General features: G+C 37.8%; 1 protein-coding gene across 1 annotated transcript in view; it reads left to right on the top strand.

The window, feature by feature from the left end:
• grk4 (G protein-coupled receptor kinase 4) overlaps positions 1 to 17,866 on the top strand; it is a 101,766-nt gene that overhangs the window by 60,798 nt on the left and 23,102 nt on the right. The window contains exons 6-8 of the mRNA XM_088911219.1: positions 12,931 to 13,023; positions 14,242 to 14,305; positions 15,028 to 15,168. Of these exons, the coding sequence (XP_088767345.1) occupies positions 12,931 to 13,023; positions 14,242 to 14,305; positions 15,028 to 15,168 (298 nt within the window). The remainder of the gene's footprint in view (positions 1 to 12,930; positions 13,024 to 14,241; positions 14,306 to 15,027; positions 15,169 to 17,866) is intronic.

The following is a 17,866-nucleotide window of genomic DNA, read 5'->3' as shown; positions in this document are numbered from 1 at the left end:
TACATAGCATGCTGTATAGTGCAAATCGTACTGTAGTTCTTAGCAGCCACCACTATAAGAATGCATACTTATGGATAAAATATTATTTCTTCCCCACATTCCCAGTTGTTAGATTTCATTGATTCAATAGTTCTGTACTTTCTATTTCCTCAGATTTCTGTGAAACATAGTTCCACTATTAGTGTGTATTTCTTCACATACTGTATTCGTTGGTTCACTGTCCTTTCAGATATTCTTCTCCTGTTCAAATCTTTAAAAAAAAAACATTTATGCTATTTTAATACATTTACATCTTTTGCTCCCATTTATTCCCTCATTTGCAAAAGCAAATCTTAATTTCATGTCTGACAAGTGCTTTCGGGTGTTAACCTTTTAGAATAGAAGACATCTTGGCCAGCTGGTTTATTTCACTCTGTGAACTGAAACCGGTGCATCCGTTTTAGTGCTATGAAGGAGACAGAAAACAGACTAGAGTCCTGCTGGCATCCAGTAATGGCTGTGTAGCTAGAGAAGGAGCACCCTGCTAATTTGATCCCCACTGGCATTCATTACAATCCATATCACCTCACAATCTTCTGCCTATAGTTCACATAACACTGATTCCAACAGGCATCGTACACACTGTGCTGTATGTGCCTGACAGGCCAAAGAGTGTGACACATTTAGTCCTCAATTTGTAACTTCACTTCAAAATCACTCTGCTTCCACAGAAGTGCGTTAGACTGATTTTATGAAGGTATCAAAGCTACTTGGAAGGTGGCATTGTGTTGTAATCAGCAAGCTGATGGTCCAGTGCTCTATTACATTTCTGTTACATTACTGAAACTGTCTCAGCTAGACAGTGCCTCTGCATTCAGGAGTTTGGAAGGTTGTAAATGTTGCTAAATTTATCACTGGGACTAAAAATACTTGCATTTTTTCTCTGCATCTGATAAACAGAAATGGGGAGTCTACCTCGAACCTAAGTACTAAGGAATCCTGTAGTATCAAAATGCTAAAGATCTTTATTTTATTACATCATCCAGTACAATAATACAGTATGGTTTAACAGTAGGATATCAACAGTGTTTTTTAAATTCTACACAAACTTACACAGACAGCAACAACAGCAACAGTTTCTTTTTAAGGATCCCTAAAATAACAATAATAATACCTTACGATTATATAGTGCTTTTCTGGACATTCCACTCAAAGTGCTTTACAGGTAATGCAGTGGCTCCACCACCACCAATGTGCAGCATCCACCTGGATGATACAACGGCAGCCATAGTGCGCCAGAATGCGCACTACACATCAGCTATCAGTGGGGAGGAGAACAGAGTGATTAAGTCAATCCACAGATGGGGATTATTAGTGGATGATTGGTAAAGGCCAATGGGAAACTTGGCCAGGACTTTTACTCTTTTCAAGAAATGCCCTGGGGTTTTTAATGACCACCAAGAGTCAGGACCTCAGTTTTACGTCTCATCCGAAGGACTGCGCCTTTTTACAGTATAGTGTCCCTGTCACTATGCTGGGGAATTAGGACCCACACAGGTTTTTCCCAGGAGGTCTCCCATTCAGGTACTGACCAGGTTCACACCTGCTGAGCTTCAGTGGGTTGCCAGTTGTGAGTCGCAGGGTGATATGGCTGCTGGCTGACTTGACTACAGTAATGTAAATATTGGTATGTTTAATTAGTCAAAGCTGTGCTGTTGAATTAAAGAAGAGTAAACAACTAACCCCAAAGGCTAGACAGTAGTTCTTTCCACATCTTTAAGGCCACAGTGATAGTATACAATGTGCAGTATTTGTGTTGTTTTCAGTTAATCTGTTTTTCCATTTGTAAACACTTAACTAGCTGGTGCCTTTTGACATACATTGAATGTAAAAACAAAAATATCACTGTTTTCTTGTTAAGAAAGGGAGCTGGGAAGTGTTCATGAAAAGCTGACTTCCTCAATTTGTCAATGAGGAGTTAAGGGCCTTAGGCTGAGCTTGACGACTGGGGTTACTGCATTTGCATATGTGATTGAAAATGAAATGCTGATGCAGACAACACGGCTGATGCCAGAACCAGTGTTGGTGTAATTCCTGCTTCACCTGTTGACATTTTGCTGTTGGTTTTGTGCCTTTTGAGTTTAATTTCCTTAAAAAGCTGGTGCAAATACTGCACTGTTTGTGCATGTGTGTGTGTTCCTGTGTTGGTGTTTCACTATGAAACAAAAATGGTATGCTAAAGCTTTTTTGTAACAGAGTGCTAAACAGGCTTAAAATGTCATCTTAAAATTTACAAAAGGCCGGCACAATAGTTGTTGTTAATTAGCTTTTTTTCAGCGATACTCAGAAATTCTTGTTTTAGGAACCTCCACCGTGCACCATGCAGAGCTAGATCACCCGGTGAAGGCTGTGTTCAGTGTGGGTTTGCAGACTGTAAGCCTCTTTCCTCCTGGTGCATGCATCTTTTTTTTTTTTAGATGTAACATGTGAGACGGCATCTCTTGACATGCTCTGTTTCATCTTAGGCACCAAGCCTACTTGGTAGAGCTGTTTTCTGTACTCGCCGTCTACGAGCATCTATTTTTGCACATCTGTGAGGTCAGAGGGACAGATGGTATGACGGCAATGAGGGCAGTCAAGCGTTGCAAGAGGGAAGGAATGTAGGCAAAGGTCAAAAGCCAGCCGAGGGGTGAATGCACCTGAGGCTCCCACAGTGCACTCTGTTTGACCTTGGCTTTGAACTTTCTTTTCCCCTCCCACTCGCACAACAATATCCCCAAGTCTGAAATCTAAAACCACCTTCTTCAAACGGTTTTCAGCAAAATTAGCAAAGGAGCACTGTTCTCACAATAAATTTGCAGTGTACGGTATTCCTTCTTAGCTCTGGTACACACTGTGTTGATCAGCTATTCCAGTTTTTTTTTTGTCTGGATTATACAAGCATTCATAAATTAACAAAGGCCTGTAATTAGTGTTACAGATGATCTGGCAAACTGGGAGAGAACTAATGTTGGCATTTGTTTTTCTTACACAAACTTGGGCCAAATTTCCCTTTTTTTTTCCAACACATATCAGTAGTCTCTCCTTTGTTTACCGACTCCACAACAACAGACATTGTATACAGTAGCTCATGGAATAGTGTAGACCTGAATATCATAGATACTGGAGTATATAGTTCTTGAGCAGTTTCTTGTGATTTGTGCTGACCTGGACCTTTATGAGCTCTTACACTTGTCAGTTCTGTGTTGCATTTTGCTGTGCCCTACAGACTGGCAGGCAAGTCAGAGACTTGTCAGGTTTGCCTGACTGCCTGTACGATTCTCTTGTGTGGTTGTGTATCATTGGATTCAACTTGCTCTTCGTGTTTCAGGTTTGCTTGGACATTGTCTCTACAATGAATTGAATCCATTCGTCCTCACTCGTTTGTGTACATTGGACATACTCTGCATACGTTTGCACTGAAATAATCATTGGGGAAAATGCAAGTGATACCCTGACCACATCTTGGCAGCCCTGAGCTGTTTTAATTTCACGTGCAAAGCAAACACAGTGACGCAAATATAACCCTCTTTGCATGCTCTTTTCTTGTCCCACAGTTCTTCTGTTCAGCTGTCACTTCAAGCTCTGTTTTGAAACCCAATATCCCATTCTTTTTGTGAGCTGTCTATAATTTAGATTGTGTCGGTTTGTTTTTTCCATTTCAACATGTTGAGTTTCTCAACAGTTTGCTTTCACTAGTCTGTTTAGCAAACCCTGAACAATTATTCATTGTATGTACTGAGGTGAAACAGTCCTCATGCTGGCTGAGTTCATTTTGCTAAGTAGACTTACTGTATGTCAGTGAAGCTCCACAACAATTACGGTGGAGGTTTTCTTGAGAAATCCTTAGAAGTTCCTTGAGGAGGATGAAAATGGGTATCCCAGTAAGCCAGGACCTACTTTAATGACTACAATAAATCATTTCAGGTACTGAACTGTAATTACTCAAGGCCTCTTTTAATTTTCTATGCCAGTAGCATAAAATGCTCTTATCAAATGTCACTGCCACCAAGTGCATTTTTAGTTTTTAGTGTTTTTGTCGTTGTGCAGGTGAAGCTCAGAAGAAACTGCTTGAGAGCCTATTACAAAACAAATTTTCATGATATCTTATTCCAAAACATTTAGACTGTTTCTCAAAGAAAACTAGATAAATGGTGTATAAAGAGGTATATTGCAATGAACATATTATAATATGGTTTCACTGTCATGATTTCACAAATTCGTATTTCTCTAATGGCCGGTAAAATGTAGCATTTTGAAATAAATGATTATTAAAATAGAAGGTATATTTTGTTGTTTCATGTGAGAGCTAATGGGTGGAATGCAAATATTATGTACTTGTAGGCGAGTTACAATTGAATATGTAAAATGAAATGCTGGGAAAGCACTGTTTAACAGCCTTAAGAAAAGTTCCACTATTGACATCTGGTCCTGACTACAAACACATGCAAACATCCTGAAAAAATATACCTATCGCAACAGTACATCAGCGTAAACAGTGTGAAATGTAAATCATTTCAGTGACATAGTCAAATGTTTTAAACAACAGACCCTGTTTAAACAGCAAATAGCTACAGTAGGATCAGCCAAAGTAAGATCAGGAGTGCAGAAATGTACGTTTTTATTCTGGTGTTTACATGGTTTAGGGGATGATAAGCTGGATGGCTTGTTATTTTTGTCCAGTCTTCTTATGCCCTTTACTGTGTTGGATAGCATTGGTATGTTGTCTGTTTTTGGAGAGACACTCATTTTAAATGCTTTTATTGAAAACGTAATTAAGGGAAATTAACATGTATTTTTACTTCCTACTTCAGGACTCCAGGAATTAAAGTCTCTCTCATAAATAGTCTGTAACTTCATAGTCTTCCAGCCAAACTAAACATCTCTTCCCATCGATGCTACACAGGCCTGGTGATAGAACCTATATATCGAGCCGGCATTTGATTCATGGGGAAGACTGTTGTTCATGACGGACATATCAGTTTTTTAGCAACGATAAATGGGTTTAGCTACACATATGTCTTACTGTGGGATCATATAATGCCTAATAAATGAGCCCCTTTACAACTACAAAATCTCCAATGCCTTAGACGAAAAACAAACACTCTCCATGTCTTAAATATGAGCTCATGCTGTGAAAGTATGTGCAACAGGACATATTACTGAGATTTGTGGCACATTTCCACCAGCAGATGTTGCACCGCAGTGGGTACAAAGAAGCAGAAGAATATAAAACAACGTAACTCGTCCTAACTGCTTCAGTACAGCCGAAGGTGCGGTTTTACATCTGAATTAAATCTGCTCAGCAGATTATCCTTCCACTCATTCCGGAATGTTCTTCATTCCTGAAAGTCTCTCTCAAAGGCAAGCTGTATCAAATGGGCTTTGCATGTATGATGTGTGCTGTGCCGGTTGTTTGTGAGAGTCTGGCCTGCATAGTGTGTTCTCCCTGTGTTCATGTGGGTTTTTCTCCAGGTGCTCTGGTTTCCTCCCACAGTCCAAAGACATAATGGTAGGTTCATTGGCTTCTTGCAGAATTGACTCTGGTGTGAGTGTGTGAGTGTTTGTGTCACTGTGCACCCTGCAGTGGACTGGCTTCCCATCCAAGGCCTTCCCCACCTTATGCCTATTGCTTGCTGGGATAGTCTCTGGCTCACCTGCAAACCCTGAAGTGGATGAAAGTGGTTAGAGAACTGATGGATGGAAAATGAGTTCTTACACATTATAGTTGAGGAGCCACAATTTAAACCATGTTTCAGAGAGGTCAGAACACCAGGCGTTGCCTCATGCCACTTTTGGAATGTTTTCCCAAGTCTTTTGATGGTCCATTTTCTTGGTTTATCCTCATTTGTGTATGGATGAGTGCGCCACACTGTACTTGGTTTCAACAATTTTGATGCTGGTCGAGTTCAATATAGGTGTCACTTTTGAGACATCCCGAAAAGTCTGTCCCTCCAGGTCCAACACTGCAAATGCACCAAACAGTTTGCTGTTGCTCTCACCAAACTGTATAGTCTTCTGCCTATGAACCGTGTCTATGGCAATACAATAGAGTCTCGGCTGCTTAGTCTCCGTGTCCTGTCCAGTGTCCTCAGTGATATCGTGTTCACAGTGCTTCTCCTCTTGCTTTGTGAGCTACATCTCTGCAATGACCCCATAGCTCTACGAACTCTTGTCTTCCTTTGCCTGGAGCATTTTGTGTGGGGAGGAGTGGGGAGTGAAGATGTATGAAGATCTTACACACCGTGTACAATTGAACCTAAAGCTACGTTCTGATATTGTTCGTAGTGACCCCGTTGCCTCTCTTCACAAGTCTGCTTCACAGGACAGTGAGGTGGTTTCCTTTTGAGAAAAGTCAGGTGAAATGAGACACACCTGGGCTGATTGAGTAATTGGCATGATTTCACGTGAGGTAGAAGACAAGATAGGACTGGCTCAGGGTGGAACTGACCAAGCCCCTGGGCTGATTTAGAGCTGGGGGAGAAAAGCCAGGTTGAAAAGGCTTTCACTCTTCCATCTAGACTTCAGCTTGGAAGGAAGCAGAGTGAAACAATTCTGATAATCCTGATCCTGCGTTCCTGAATACTGTCAATGCTAAAATACCACAAGCAAAGCGATCAACTGCACACATAAATAGGGCTATGCTTTGAATTCATTCTTAAAGTACTTAAAAGTTTTTGCAAAGTGTGCAATGAGTTTGAAATGAAATGAAAATCAAGATGCATTTCATCATTGAAAGCAACATATTTTCAGATTTAAAATGAGATGTTTTGTTGTATTATTATTTTTAGCACTGTTTGTTATGCTTTGCAACAAATGAACTGCAATAACTGTAAATATTTTCAGTACTAGTATAAAAGTCAATGCAAACGACTGAAATCTGATTTCTGTCTTAGGCTATTGAAATAGCACGAATCAATTAGTCAACAAGTACATGTTCTTTCAAAACTTAAAACTCGATATCAATGAATCTGTAGTATTTATTCTTAACTATTTTAATAAATTGATTACTGGTGCTCTGAAGAGAATCTCTTGGAAGGATTGGTTCAGAATTTTAACTTTAACTTTTAAAGCCCTACCTACCAAATCCTCCCAATACTCACTCTCTCTCATTACACCTTATGCACTAAAGCAGGGCTTAATTGTTCTGCTGAGACCTATCTTTTAGTACTTTTTTTAGCTACAAGCATCTTGGGGCAAATCTAAAGACCTTTCTGTTTAGTAAGTGTCTGCCCCTTTTCCTTTTTCTATGTGTTTGTGTTTTAATCTCTATTTTTATTTCTGCTTAATATTATTTAGATTTGACTGTATTTTGTGTGCTTTTGTTTTGCCCCATAAAGTACCCCCAACACCCTTTTCGTGTGCATGGGCACCACACTAAATCCTTGTTGTGAATCCTTGTAACATGTAAGTGACAAATACCCAAGTAATTGCCTTTTCATGATACGATAGGGAAGTAGATGCTCCAAATTTAAGTGTGGCTTCAATATACTTCAATATAACCTGGATCGAAGCTGTATGAATGAAAGCCACAGGGGTTACAGTAGCATTTTACTTACTACTAGAGCAGATGACATGCAGTGTGCACCTGTATTATAGCTTCTTAAACAATCCCTGTGATTTAAAGAAAATAAAGGGGTTTTAACAAAAGATGGTCAATAGCCAAAATTACATTGGGGACCAGTTCCAGCTGGGATGAAACTAAGTCAATGTCTTGACCTTTTTTAGAACAAAAGACATATTGTATGACTATTTATTTCTTCTTGTGCTCCCATCTCTTCATAATACTTACATAATGTTTCTCCAGCCTTTTGCCAATGTTCTCTGGGAGCTGGCTGACCCCACAGCCTGAAGGTTTTGCGATGTTCCCTGAACCCAACAATGCGTGTGTGTTGCTTCCGAGCAGCGTGGGGGAGGGGGCTTCTGTCAAAGAATGCCCTCGCTCTTCACTGTCGTACCTTGAATCTGTTCGATTGCACAAAGAGCCTGTAACATTTCTCACGTGCTCGCTGTTGTACTTAAAAAAAAATGCCTTTATTTACTACACAGCGCTTTTCCTTTCTATTGGAGATTCTGGAATTCCACTTGCCAAAAGGCCTGGTTGCAAAAGGTCAAGTATTGTGAAACAAGGATATTCTGAAATATTTTGTTAATGTAAACTTTACCTAAACACAAAATGGGCCTTCTTATCCCCTCAAATGAAGAACTGAACTGAATGGAGAAGGTGATTCCTTTCAGTGTTTCTTCACTACTGTAAACAGTAGGTTGCTTAGCATCACATCCACAAAGTTTACAGCAGTCACTGTATATCTGCTGTTATTTGTGAACAGACAGATGTAGCTCATTTGTGCTTTTAATACTTTTAAAAACCCTGCAGAATAAACAGGCTTCCACGTGATTTTACAGAATAAATAAACATACAGTATAAACCAAGTTTGCTGCATTAGCATGAAATCAAAGTACTAGGATATATCACCCCCTTACTTTGGTTATATACATTTGTATGTTGCAAAAAAACCTCATAAACCTCTTTAGACATTTTTTTCCAAAGCACAAGCACTCTGCTTTTGCCCTGTCTTTTCTCGGATTGTATCAAAATGAATGTTTTAAAGAAAGGCTTTCTTAGCAGTTTCTTTATGTAGATTTACCAGGGTGCTTTTTCAACGCAAAAACTATTTGAAATGTATTTGTAACTACTCAGCTCTGGCATCTGTCATTAATGATCGTATTGAAATGGTTAACCATTGTGTGTATTTTCATGTGGAAAGGCATTTTTTTTCTTTTTTAGGCATTTTAATTCTGAGATACGTGTTTTAAGGCACCATGTAGGGATGCTGTTACTTATTTACAATCACATATTTATACTGTTACAGTTTTTGCTTAATTATCAATATATTTACACAAACATTTCAGAAATTAATTTGCATTGCATTAGGATCATACTTAGTATACAGTTTTGAATTGACAGAGCAGGTCAGTGAGTTTGCCAATGCAAAAATACATTTAACTTAATTAATTAATACCTAGCGTTACCCTTGTTGCAAGGTATGGTTGTGCAGTGGTTTACATTGCTGCTCTGGGCTCCTGGGTTGACACTGGGGAAAATTGATCATGGTGAGAGTGTGGGTACTGTATGTCTTACTTTGTGTGTCTGCCCTGCGATGGACTGGCATCCAGTCCAGGGTTTGTGCTATCTTGTGCCCGTTGCTTGCCAGGGTAGGCTCTGGCTCCCACATGACCCTGCGTCAGATAAAATGATTGGAAAATGGATGGAAAACCTATGCTTATTTTTTCTTTGCTGTATTGGTGTCATTACAGAATTATGTGAATAGTAGATTTATGCTGCTCTTTACATATTTCTTAATTATTTTGAATGTTGAAATGTGACCAATGTAGTGTACGTCTGCCAGCATATACAGTATGTGTGATGTACTCCAAAGTACGTTGCCATTTGTGCATTGGCCCTCCTCTCAGCTTTGAAGAAATACCTTCTCTGTTTTTAGATATACCATTCCAGACGAGAATATTCTCGAACTGCATTGGAGGAATTCCAGACCATTTAGGTAAAAGTACAGTTTGCACAATTCAGTGTCTTCAAATGAATCCAGATTGCAGCATTCCATGACTGATTTAGCTTACATTTGCTAATGAAGCTGTGAGTGTACGTGCTACTTAAATATTTTAATTCTATTAGCCTGAAGCTTCTGAAGAACTAAGTGAACATAATTTGGATCTTCACTCAGAAGTGTGCTTGGCAGGTTTGCATTTCCCACCGAATCTGATATTTCTCTTTTCTGCCTGCTGTTGTGGCATGGAAGTGTGAAATGGATAACTTGAATAAATGGCAAAGTTAATCGTATAGTAGATATACAAACCTGGGTTTTAAAATCATTACAAGACCTGTTTGGGATAAAGCATTCCTATAAAGAATGATATTCACGTGCTATTATGCAAACATACTGTCCAAAAAATATGAAGCAGTCAGCTGTCTCCAACGTCTGATGCTGGTGTGAGGGTACATTTACAAGTCTGTTCTCCTGGATGTTGTGAGGGGTGAGGAAATGTCTTGTTGGTAAGTAGAGAGGTGGAGTGGCTTAGCCCTTCCTGTGTATCCTAGCATCGGATAGCTCATGCAGCTGGGCACGCCCTCTGATAGCTCTGTCAGAGGTCTCAAGATTAGCATCTGAAATGGAGAACTGGAGGAGGAATAAATGTTCCTGACATCTCTGTACTGTAGTGCCTCCAAGTAAGAACCAGGATTTTCAAGTTATCTTCTAATTGCTTCCCTGGCAGTGCAGGATACAAGCTCTGCCGATTCCACCCTAGTGGTGAGGAGACTGGCTGTTTCCTATTTGCTGTTTGCGTCATATTTGCAATCAAATCCCTTCTGTGGTTCTGACAGGTTTTAGAGCTACCAGAAGGAAGATTGTTTAATTTTTTTTTAAATGTAGTTCAAAAGCAAAATACTAACCTCAAGAGCTCCCAGTTTTCAATGTATTTTTAACCAAAGCTGTACTTGTTTTTCATGAAGCTTTTACTAGTTTGCAAAAAATGCAACACAGTGATTATACAATGTTTTTGACTCCCTCCGAATTAGATATATGTTGAAGTACCTGTTGAAGGCCAAAGACAAATCCTTTTCTGCCCATTTAAAATGCTGTATTCATAACATAGGCATAAAACATCAAATAAAAGACTAGTAAATTCAGGTTTGGTACTGCTTGATACAGATTAAGAGATATGTGTAGAGTTTGTACATTGGAGTTTGTACTTTCTTCCTGTGCACTGTCTGAACAAAGAAGTATAAAATCCAAAGATCTTTACAATTAACATCTTTCTCTTGTTTACCACTGAGAGAAAAATTGTTTAAAAAGGTGGTGAACCCCAACAAACTGATATACAGTTACTTTGATAGAGGAATTCATTTATTTTTTAAATGAGCTATTTTAACACCACTGTCTCTTCTTTAGGAAGTCACCAGATTGTCAGCATCAGACTCATTATTCAGACATTTTGAGTTTTTAATTTCCTTAAATTATGTGAAAAAAATATCTAGTTATTTACAGCTTCTCTGCCTTTTTTTTAGATGAGCTGGTTTCTGTAACGTTTGCAACAATGAGACAGGACAGAATGAATAAAACGTTTGAGACAAAAAATGGGGGCTTGTTCTTTTGTGTGTGTGTACATCCATGCACTTCCTTTATGAATTGTTGAATGGATCTATAAAGTAATGAATTCAATAGTTCTCTAATCAAAGACTTTGCAAAACTTTATTATAGCCTGTTTTTTTTAAAAGCACTTGTGACTGTTGCATTTTTAATAATGTGCCCTTTTACAACACACACTCCGGTTTCCTGTGTGATTGTGGTTTTTGCAATCTTTTGCATTCTCAGACTGGCAGTTTTCATCAGACTGTTTTTTCTGGCTTGTGATGTCAGAACTACTATGATTCTGAATTTGCATCTTACAGAAATTTGCTATCCCATTCAGGGTAAAAATTACTTTACACAGCAATCATTTGTAATTTTGATTTACATCTTCTGCTATGCCACCTTACTTGCTATACCTCATTATCTTTACACTAGTGTGCTGTCGTTCGTCTATAGGAAATAGTGGTTTCCTAAGATTACATAAGATTTCTCTTGCCTTCCTGAAATTTAAACCATTATGGTGTTGCAGGTATTGTGACCATTGAAGTTTCCTTAAGAATCTAGATAACAATGGGTAACACCTTCAAAGCAAGGAGGTGTTTGCTGAGATGTTGGGGTGTGAAATTCAGTGATCTGAGCAATAGTAAAGTCTACCTTGGTTTATATTAGTTAATTAATAATAATAATAATTCCTTATACTTATACAGCACTTTTCTGGACATCCCCTCAAAGTGCTTTACAGGTAATAGGGACTCCCCTTCACCACCAATGTGCAGCCCCACCTGGATGATGCGACGGCAGCCATAGTGCTCCAGAACGCTCACCGCACATCAGCTATCAGTGGGGAGGAGAGCAGGGTGATGAAGCCACTTCATAGATGGGAATTACTGGGAGGCCATAACTGGTAAAGACCAATGGGAAATTTGGCCAGGAAGAATAAAGTTCTTGATAAATGATTAAGAATGTTGTCAACAATCTAGGAACACAGCATAAAAGAGCCAGGTACAGAGAAACAAGGAGGGGGATGACAAGAGACAGAAACACTTGAGGACACATCCAGAATGACCAGATTCACGTATTTGAACCTTATTAAGAGAGCTTGCCATTCTGTTGTTAGGAACTCTGATTTCCTGTTTAGAGAATCCCTCTGTTAAAAACAGACTCTCCTGGTTCACGGATACATTTTTAGAATGGGAAGATAGGTTTCCCATTCACTTTGTAGCATCTGGATTTATATTAACCCTACATCATATTCTGTTTAGTTTAGAAGGCAGCTTTCTCTTCTTTTGTCCTCTGTACACCTTACATAAGAGTTAAATACTCAGTAGCAGTCTGGGGTTTTTATGGGAGGCCATGACGTAGGCCTCTGGGATGCCTTGTTAGTAAGTTTGTGCATACTGTAGTGTAACTTGTGTGTTTTATGTTTATGTTGTTTGTAGTTTGCTCTGTGTACTATCATTGTTAATAAACATTTGTGTGTCTGAATTATTACTCTTTTCACCAAAGCTGTGCCAGAGAATGCAGGTGCCTCTAATTACACCAACCACTGGGGTATATTCTTGGCAAAATCTTTACAAGTTGAGGGTTATGCTTATTTTATTTTAATTATTGGTTGATACGCTTGGCTTATTCCCAACATTCCTCTAGTTTAATGACGCCCTATTTGTAACTATAGTGTAAGCGTGACATCTTATAGTCTGCTCTGCACCTCATTTGAATTTATTTATTTAACTCTCTTGTTTGTGTTGCTTTGTTTTCCCAGAATTGTTCACGAATATCTCAGTGGAGCCCCCTTTTCTCAATTTCAAGATAGCATGTATTTTTCACGTTTCGTACAATGGAAGTGGTTGGAGAGGTAAGTACTTAAAGAGTGAAATATCGCAATAATACACCTTTGAACATGTGGCAAGAAACAACCGTGATGCAGCAAATTACATCCAAGTCAGTCTAGATATAACTTTCTACATTAAGGATGTTTTTGTGCACCCCTGCCTGAATTTATTTGGGTTTTACTCAATGAGCATTTTCTTTACATTTCAGCCAGTACCAGGTCCATTGAACAATTGTCTTGTCATGTCGGTTTATTTTAATTTTGGAGACTTTTTCTTCAGTTTACTTCTGACTGTGGTTCTGTTGAAGTCTAAAGCAGAAAGTAGCAGTATGGCAATGGAGGAACATCTGTAAATTGTGTAAATCAGTATTTGTTCAAATTAATTGAACTCTCAGATTTGGTTCTGTATTATTTAGTATATTCTAGCAACTACTTTTGATACATTTTGAATAACCTCTGTAGATCATGAAAATATGCCATAACTGTGGGATTGTTAACTTTGTGGAAACCATGGTTTCACTGCAAACAGGGCTGTTTTTAAATACAGTCATAAATATTTTTATAAGGCGATTCAAGCCATTTCAAATGCTTTAAAGATATAAATTAAATTAATTCTCACTTTATAGTCCCATGTCCCATGTAAATACATTTTTTAAAATAACTTTTTATTTTGATTTGTCTCTTAAAATAAGATTTATGCATCTATATGTTGTTTTAATGTTATTTTTTTCTTTCTTCATTTGTACTTGAAACAGTTTTGTCCTAACATACATTTTGCTTTTTTACAGGCTATAGATTCCAATGCCAGTGGCTAACACAGTTAAAAAAACACACTAGATATACTTTGGGTTAGTTCAGTTAAAGTCTTTCACTTCCAGAAACCTGCCCTCAGACCACAGTGGAAATATCCTTATGAGTCCTGTCCTTTAGAACTCTGGACATTTCCAAATCACAACATACAGTACTTAGACATCTGCATTGGTCTTCTTTTGATTAGAAGCCAGGAGTTTCTGACACCCATGTGTGCCATGGCAAACATTTTCTGACACAGTTTTGAAATATGATTTGCCTAAAAGCAACAGACGCAAGCAAGGGAATTTGGGGATGAAAAAAATAATTTCCCTCTACATATAAAATGTGTGTGTAATGTCACAACTTTGTCTTTGATTTTTGCTTATTTCACTCAGTGGAACTGTTATTCACAATAGTTATGTTGCTCATACTGTATGTATTTTCAAACAGGCAACCTGTAACCAAAAATACCTTCAGACATTACAGAGTCCTGGGAAAGGGTGGATTTGGAGAGGTGAGTAAGGTGTCTAGCGGTTTCTCTAAACACAAATATTATATTACATTTTGAACGAATGTTTTGCATGCCTCCCCCTAATTGGTGCATTTTATTTAAGCATTTAAGTTGTAACTGTTACTGGACTTACAAAAGTGTTGTTTTAGAGCAATTTATAGCATTAATCAACTGACACTTTTTTATTTATTTTATTTATTTCATTATGTTCGTAGGAAAAAATCTACATTAAAAAAATGGATTGTACGGAAGTTTATTATCGACACAGAGAAAAAAAAACTTGTGTACTGACACGGTGTGTTACTTCATGTATACAAAAAACAGAACACGTGCTCCTTTATTTTTTTTTCTCCAAAATGAGTAGTGTGACGATATTCTACTGTTAAAGTCAATGCTACTTTGCACGGGACAATATATGCAATATACAGTATTAATATAGTAGGCAACATTGTTCACAAATTAACTATTGTATTTAAACGGAATAATTTTCTCGTATAAACAAGTTAATTTTTTTTCACCGCGGCGCTAATAAGCTTCCGTACGATTGGTGTAAGAGCAGCACGTATGACACTGCTTTAATAAAGCAGTGCTAAAAAGCAGTGTAAAATTTATTACACTTTCTTCTACATTCCTTTCGTCATTGTGATCACATTTGACGCATTTGCAGCAGTGTGTCTTACCTCTTGCAATGAGGTGTTTGTTCATCTCTTCTCCCTGTTTTCCAGGTTTGTGCTTGCCAAGTCCGAGCCACTGGTAAAATGTACGCCTGTAAAAAGCTGGAAAAGAAAAGAGTAAAGAAGAGAAAAGGTGAAGCAATGGCATTAAATGAAAAACGCATTTTAGAAAAAGTGAACAGTAGATTTGTAGTAAGTACTTCCTTTTTTATTTCACACTTTTATGTGGAATGTAATGTAAGTTTTGGTCTGAAAATCGTGTTGGTATTTTCGTGTTGAGAACTGGCAAAATCGGGGCATTAATTTTGAAATTATATAGAAAATAAGAAAGATAACCGGAGTATAGGTATAGGAAAAGTAATCACTCCAAAATGTTCAGAAACTAGGTATTGGGGTTTTATGTAATGGGCGTTTATGTAATATTATTTTAAAAGTAGTAACATTTTATCATGCATTTTGTAACTATAAAAGAAAGGTACCATTTTGTGAAAAATGAAACTTTAAACACTTCATTTCAAAAGTGTCATGTACACACCTGCAAGGGTTCTTTGAGACACCTTGTTTTTTTCTGCAAGTTCTGTGTTTTGACAAGAAACCCGACTACCATAGATGTATCATGTGTTCACAGAACAAATCTAAGAACAGACTGTTTTCATCAATTGAAAGGCTAGTCATTGTATGAAGCATGTTTTCATTTCTTAAGTAATTTAATAATTTTGGTATGCATGTATGTAATTTGATAAATAGTACTTAACAGACAATTATTTATTTTAGTTATTGCTTCTAAATAAACAATATAATGCAAATATATGTGTGAACCATAATCTAAATGCTTATAGTTCATGCACATATGTATGAACATATATATGCATATATATTACGTCCATTTTTTTATTTTTAAACACCTTGACACCATGATACTAATTTTTAAATTTATGAATGTTAAGTACATTTTTTTCCACAGGAATTTAACAGTTCAGCTTGTAAACAGTCAAAAGCTACAATATACATGCAGCTACTGGTATAAGCCATTCCTCTCAATATGGTACTTCATGCATCGTAACAGCTGTGTATCCTAGCAACCCCGACCAAATAGCATTATCCAAAGAAGTCAAGTACTGTAAACCAGGATTGTTGTTGAGTTTTGTAGCTAAAGGTGCTGTAAATTGCTAATTTAAGGCCAGGAGAATTCATGCCCATCTTTGGTGATACCATTATTTAGGCTTTGTCTTACCTCCAGCGATTAGCAATATGTTAATACTCAGGAAGAGATAGTTTTCCTCCAGCACGTCAATTAGTAGTTCTCAACCACATTATGGTGTGGCAGTGTGTCTCCATGTTTAAAGCTTTGAACATTCGCAGACTGGGAGTTTGAGGTCATTGTGAAAATTCCAACCTTGAATTTTAAAAAGTGATAGCCCATCATGGTTTTGGAAAGTCTCAGAAGGTAAAAGATTTTGTCCTGAGTTACGAATGGACCCTGAAGTGGAGGTTGTGGTTAGATCCAGGCTCTGCTATTGTGGGGAGAGGCGGCACACAATTGGCCTGGTGCCACTGTGGTTATGAGGGCTGAAGTCAGATGGGACCCCTCTTACCGTTCCCCTGTGAGTGTGTTATACTGTCAGTAAGGGTTATGTCTGTCTTCCAGCTGGCATGAAAGCCCAGCGTAATGTGAGCTTTAATCACGGTGTGAGAGTGGATGGTTTGACAAAGGCGCATGTTTTGGAGGAATGTGTGTGGTGTCCTTCTCTTTCTCCATGCTTTAAATAAAAATTGACTGGCCTGCATTGATGGCCATTACAAGGTATTATAATTTTTTTACAAGAAAACATTTTAAAGATGAGTTATCACTGTCATTATTAAGCTTCTTATTCTCATACATTCTCATACATTCTTATTTCTTTTTAAATTAAAATGGATACTTTTCTCATCCCTGTCAAATGTTCCTATCTTTTGGCTCACTTTCAGTCTTTTGAACATCCTTTGTGTATGTCTGTCTTACAAATTAAGCCCACACAGTCCCATGATGCAACAATTTGGGTAAGCTGAATTCTTCAGTTAGAATAGAAATTGACTGTTGGGCTGATTCTCTGTTCTAGTTTGAGCTTTTGTTGTTTGACAGCTATGACTCGTGTCTAATGACAACAGTACAAAATTGACTGAGCTTTGCTGAATTTGGCTAGGCTTGAGCTGGACAGGTTATTCTAAGATTGTTGTGCTGCTACACACTCCTGGGCTTGTAATGCCTTCCAAAAGTATTCACCGTTCCATGTGTCCCATGTTGTTGAACTGCAGATGAAGACATTTTATTAAAATGAATGTTTATTCTCAAAACCTGGATGCTCAAACTGAACATTTTCATGAGTGAAAGAATCTGAATGTCATCAAAAACAGGAAAGAAAAATCCAAAACTAAAATACGTGGATTGTATAAAACTCCTTGGTCTTCATGATTGAATCTTTGCTTGATAGTTGTATGTAGCCTGAAATCATGTGAACTATTATTGTACAGAGAGGTCAGTCAAGTAACTGAGACTTGTTAAAAGTAATTTTTGCAAATGAACCTTGGCAAAGGGGTTAAAGACTTGTGCAAATAATATATTTTACTTTTTGATTTTTCTCTTTTCTATTCTATTCTTATTTTAAACTCATTTTACCTTTAGAATTCTATACATTTTTTTTGTGATTCAGCACAATGGGACTTCAGTGGAAGGGGGGTGAATACTTTCAAAGGCACTGTATGTGAATGTGAGCTTTTAGTGTTGGCTGTTGGGGACATTTTGTTTCTCCGTCAGTACTGTCCTGTAATATAGTGTAAAGATTGACATGTTGGTGGAGTGCCTTCACAGCCATTGATCCCCTTGGGCTGGTACAGGACTTGTAATGGCAAG

Source organism: Atractosteus spatula, chromosome 1 (genome assembly GCF_055471065.1).
Source record: "Atractosteus spatula isolate fAtrSpa1 chromosome 1, fAtrSpa1.hap1, whole genome shotgun sequence".
NCBI classification, from domain to species: domain Eukaryota; kingdom Metazoa; phylum Chordata; class Actinopteri; order Semionotiformes; family Lepisosteidae; genus Atractosteus; species Atractosteus spatula.
Note: the sequence above shows the minus strand (reverse complement) of the source record. Positions and strands in the feature narration are given on the sequence as shown.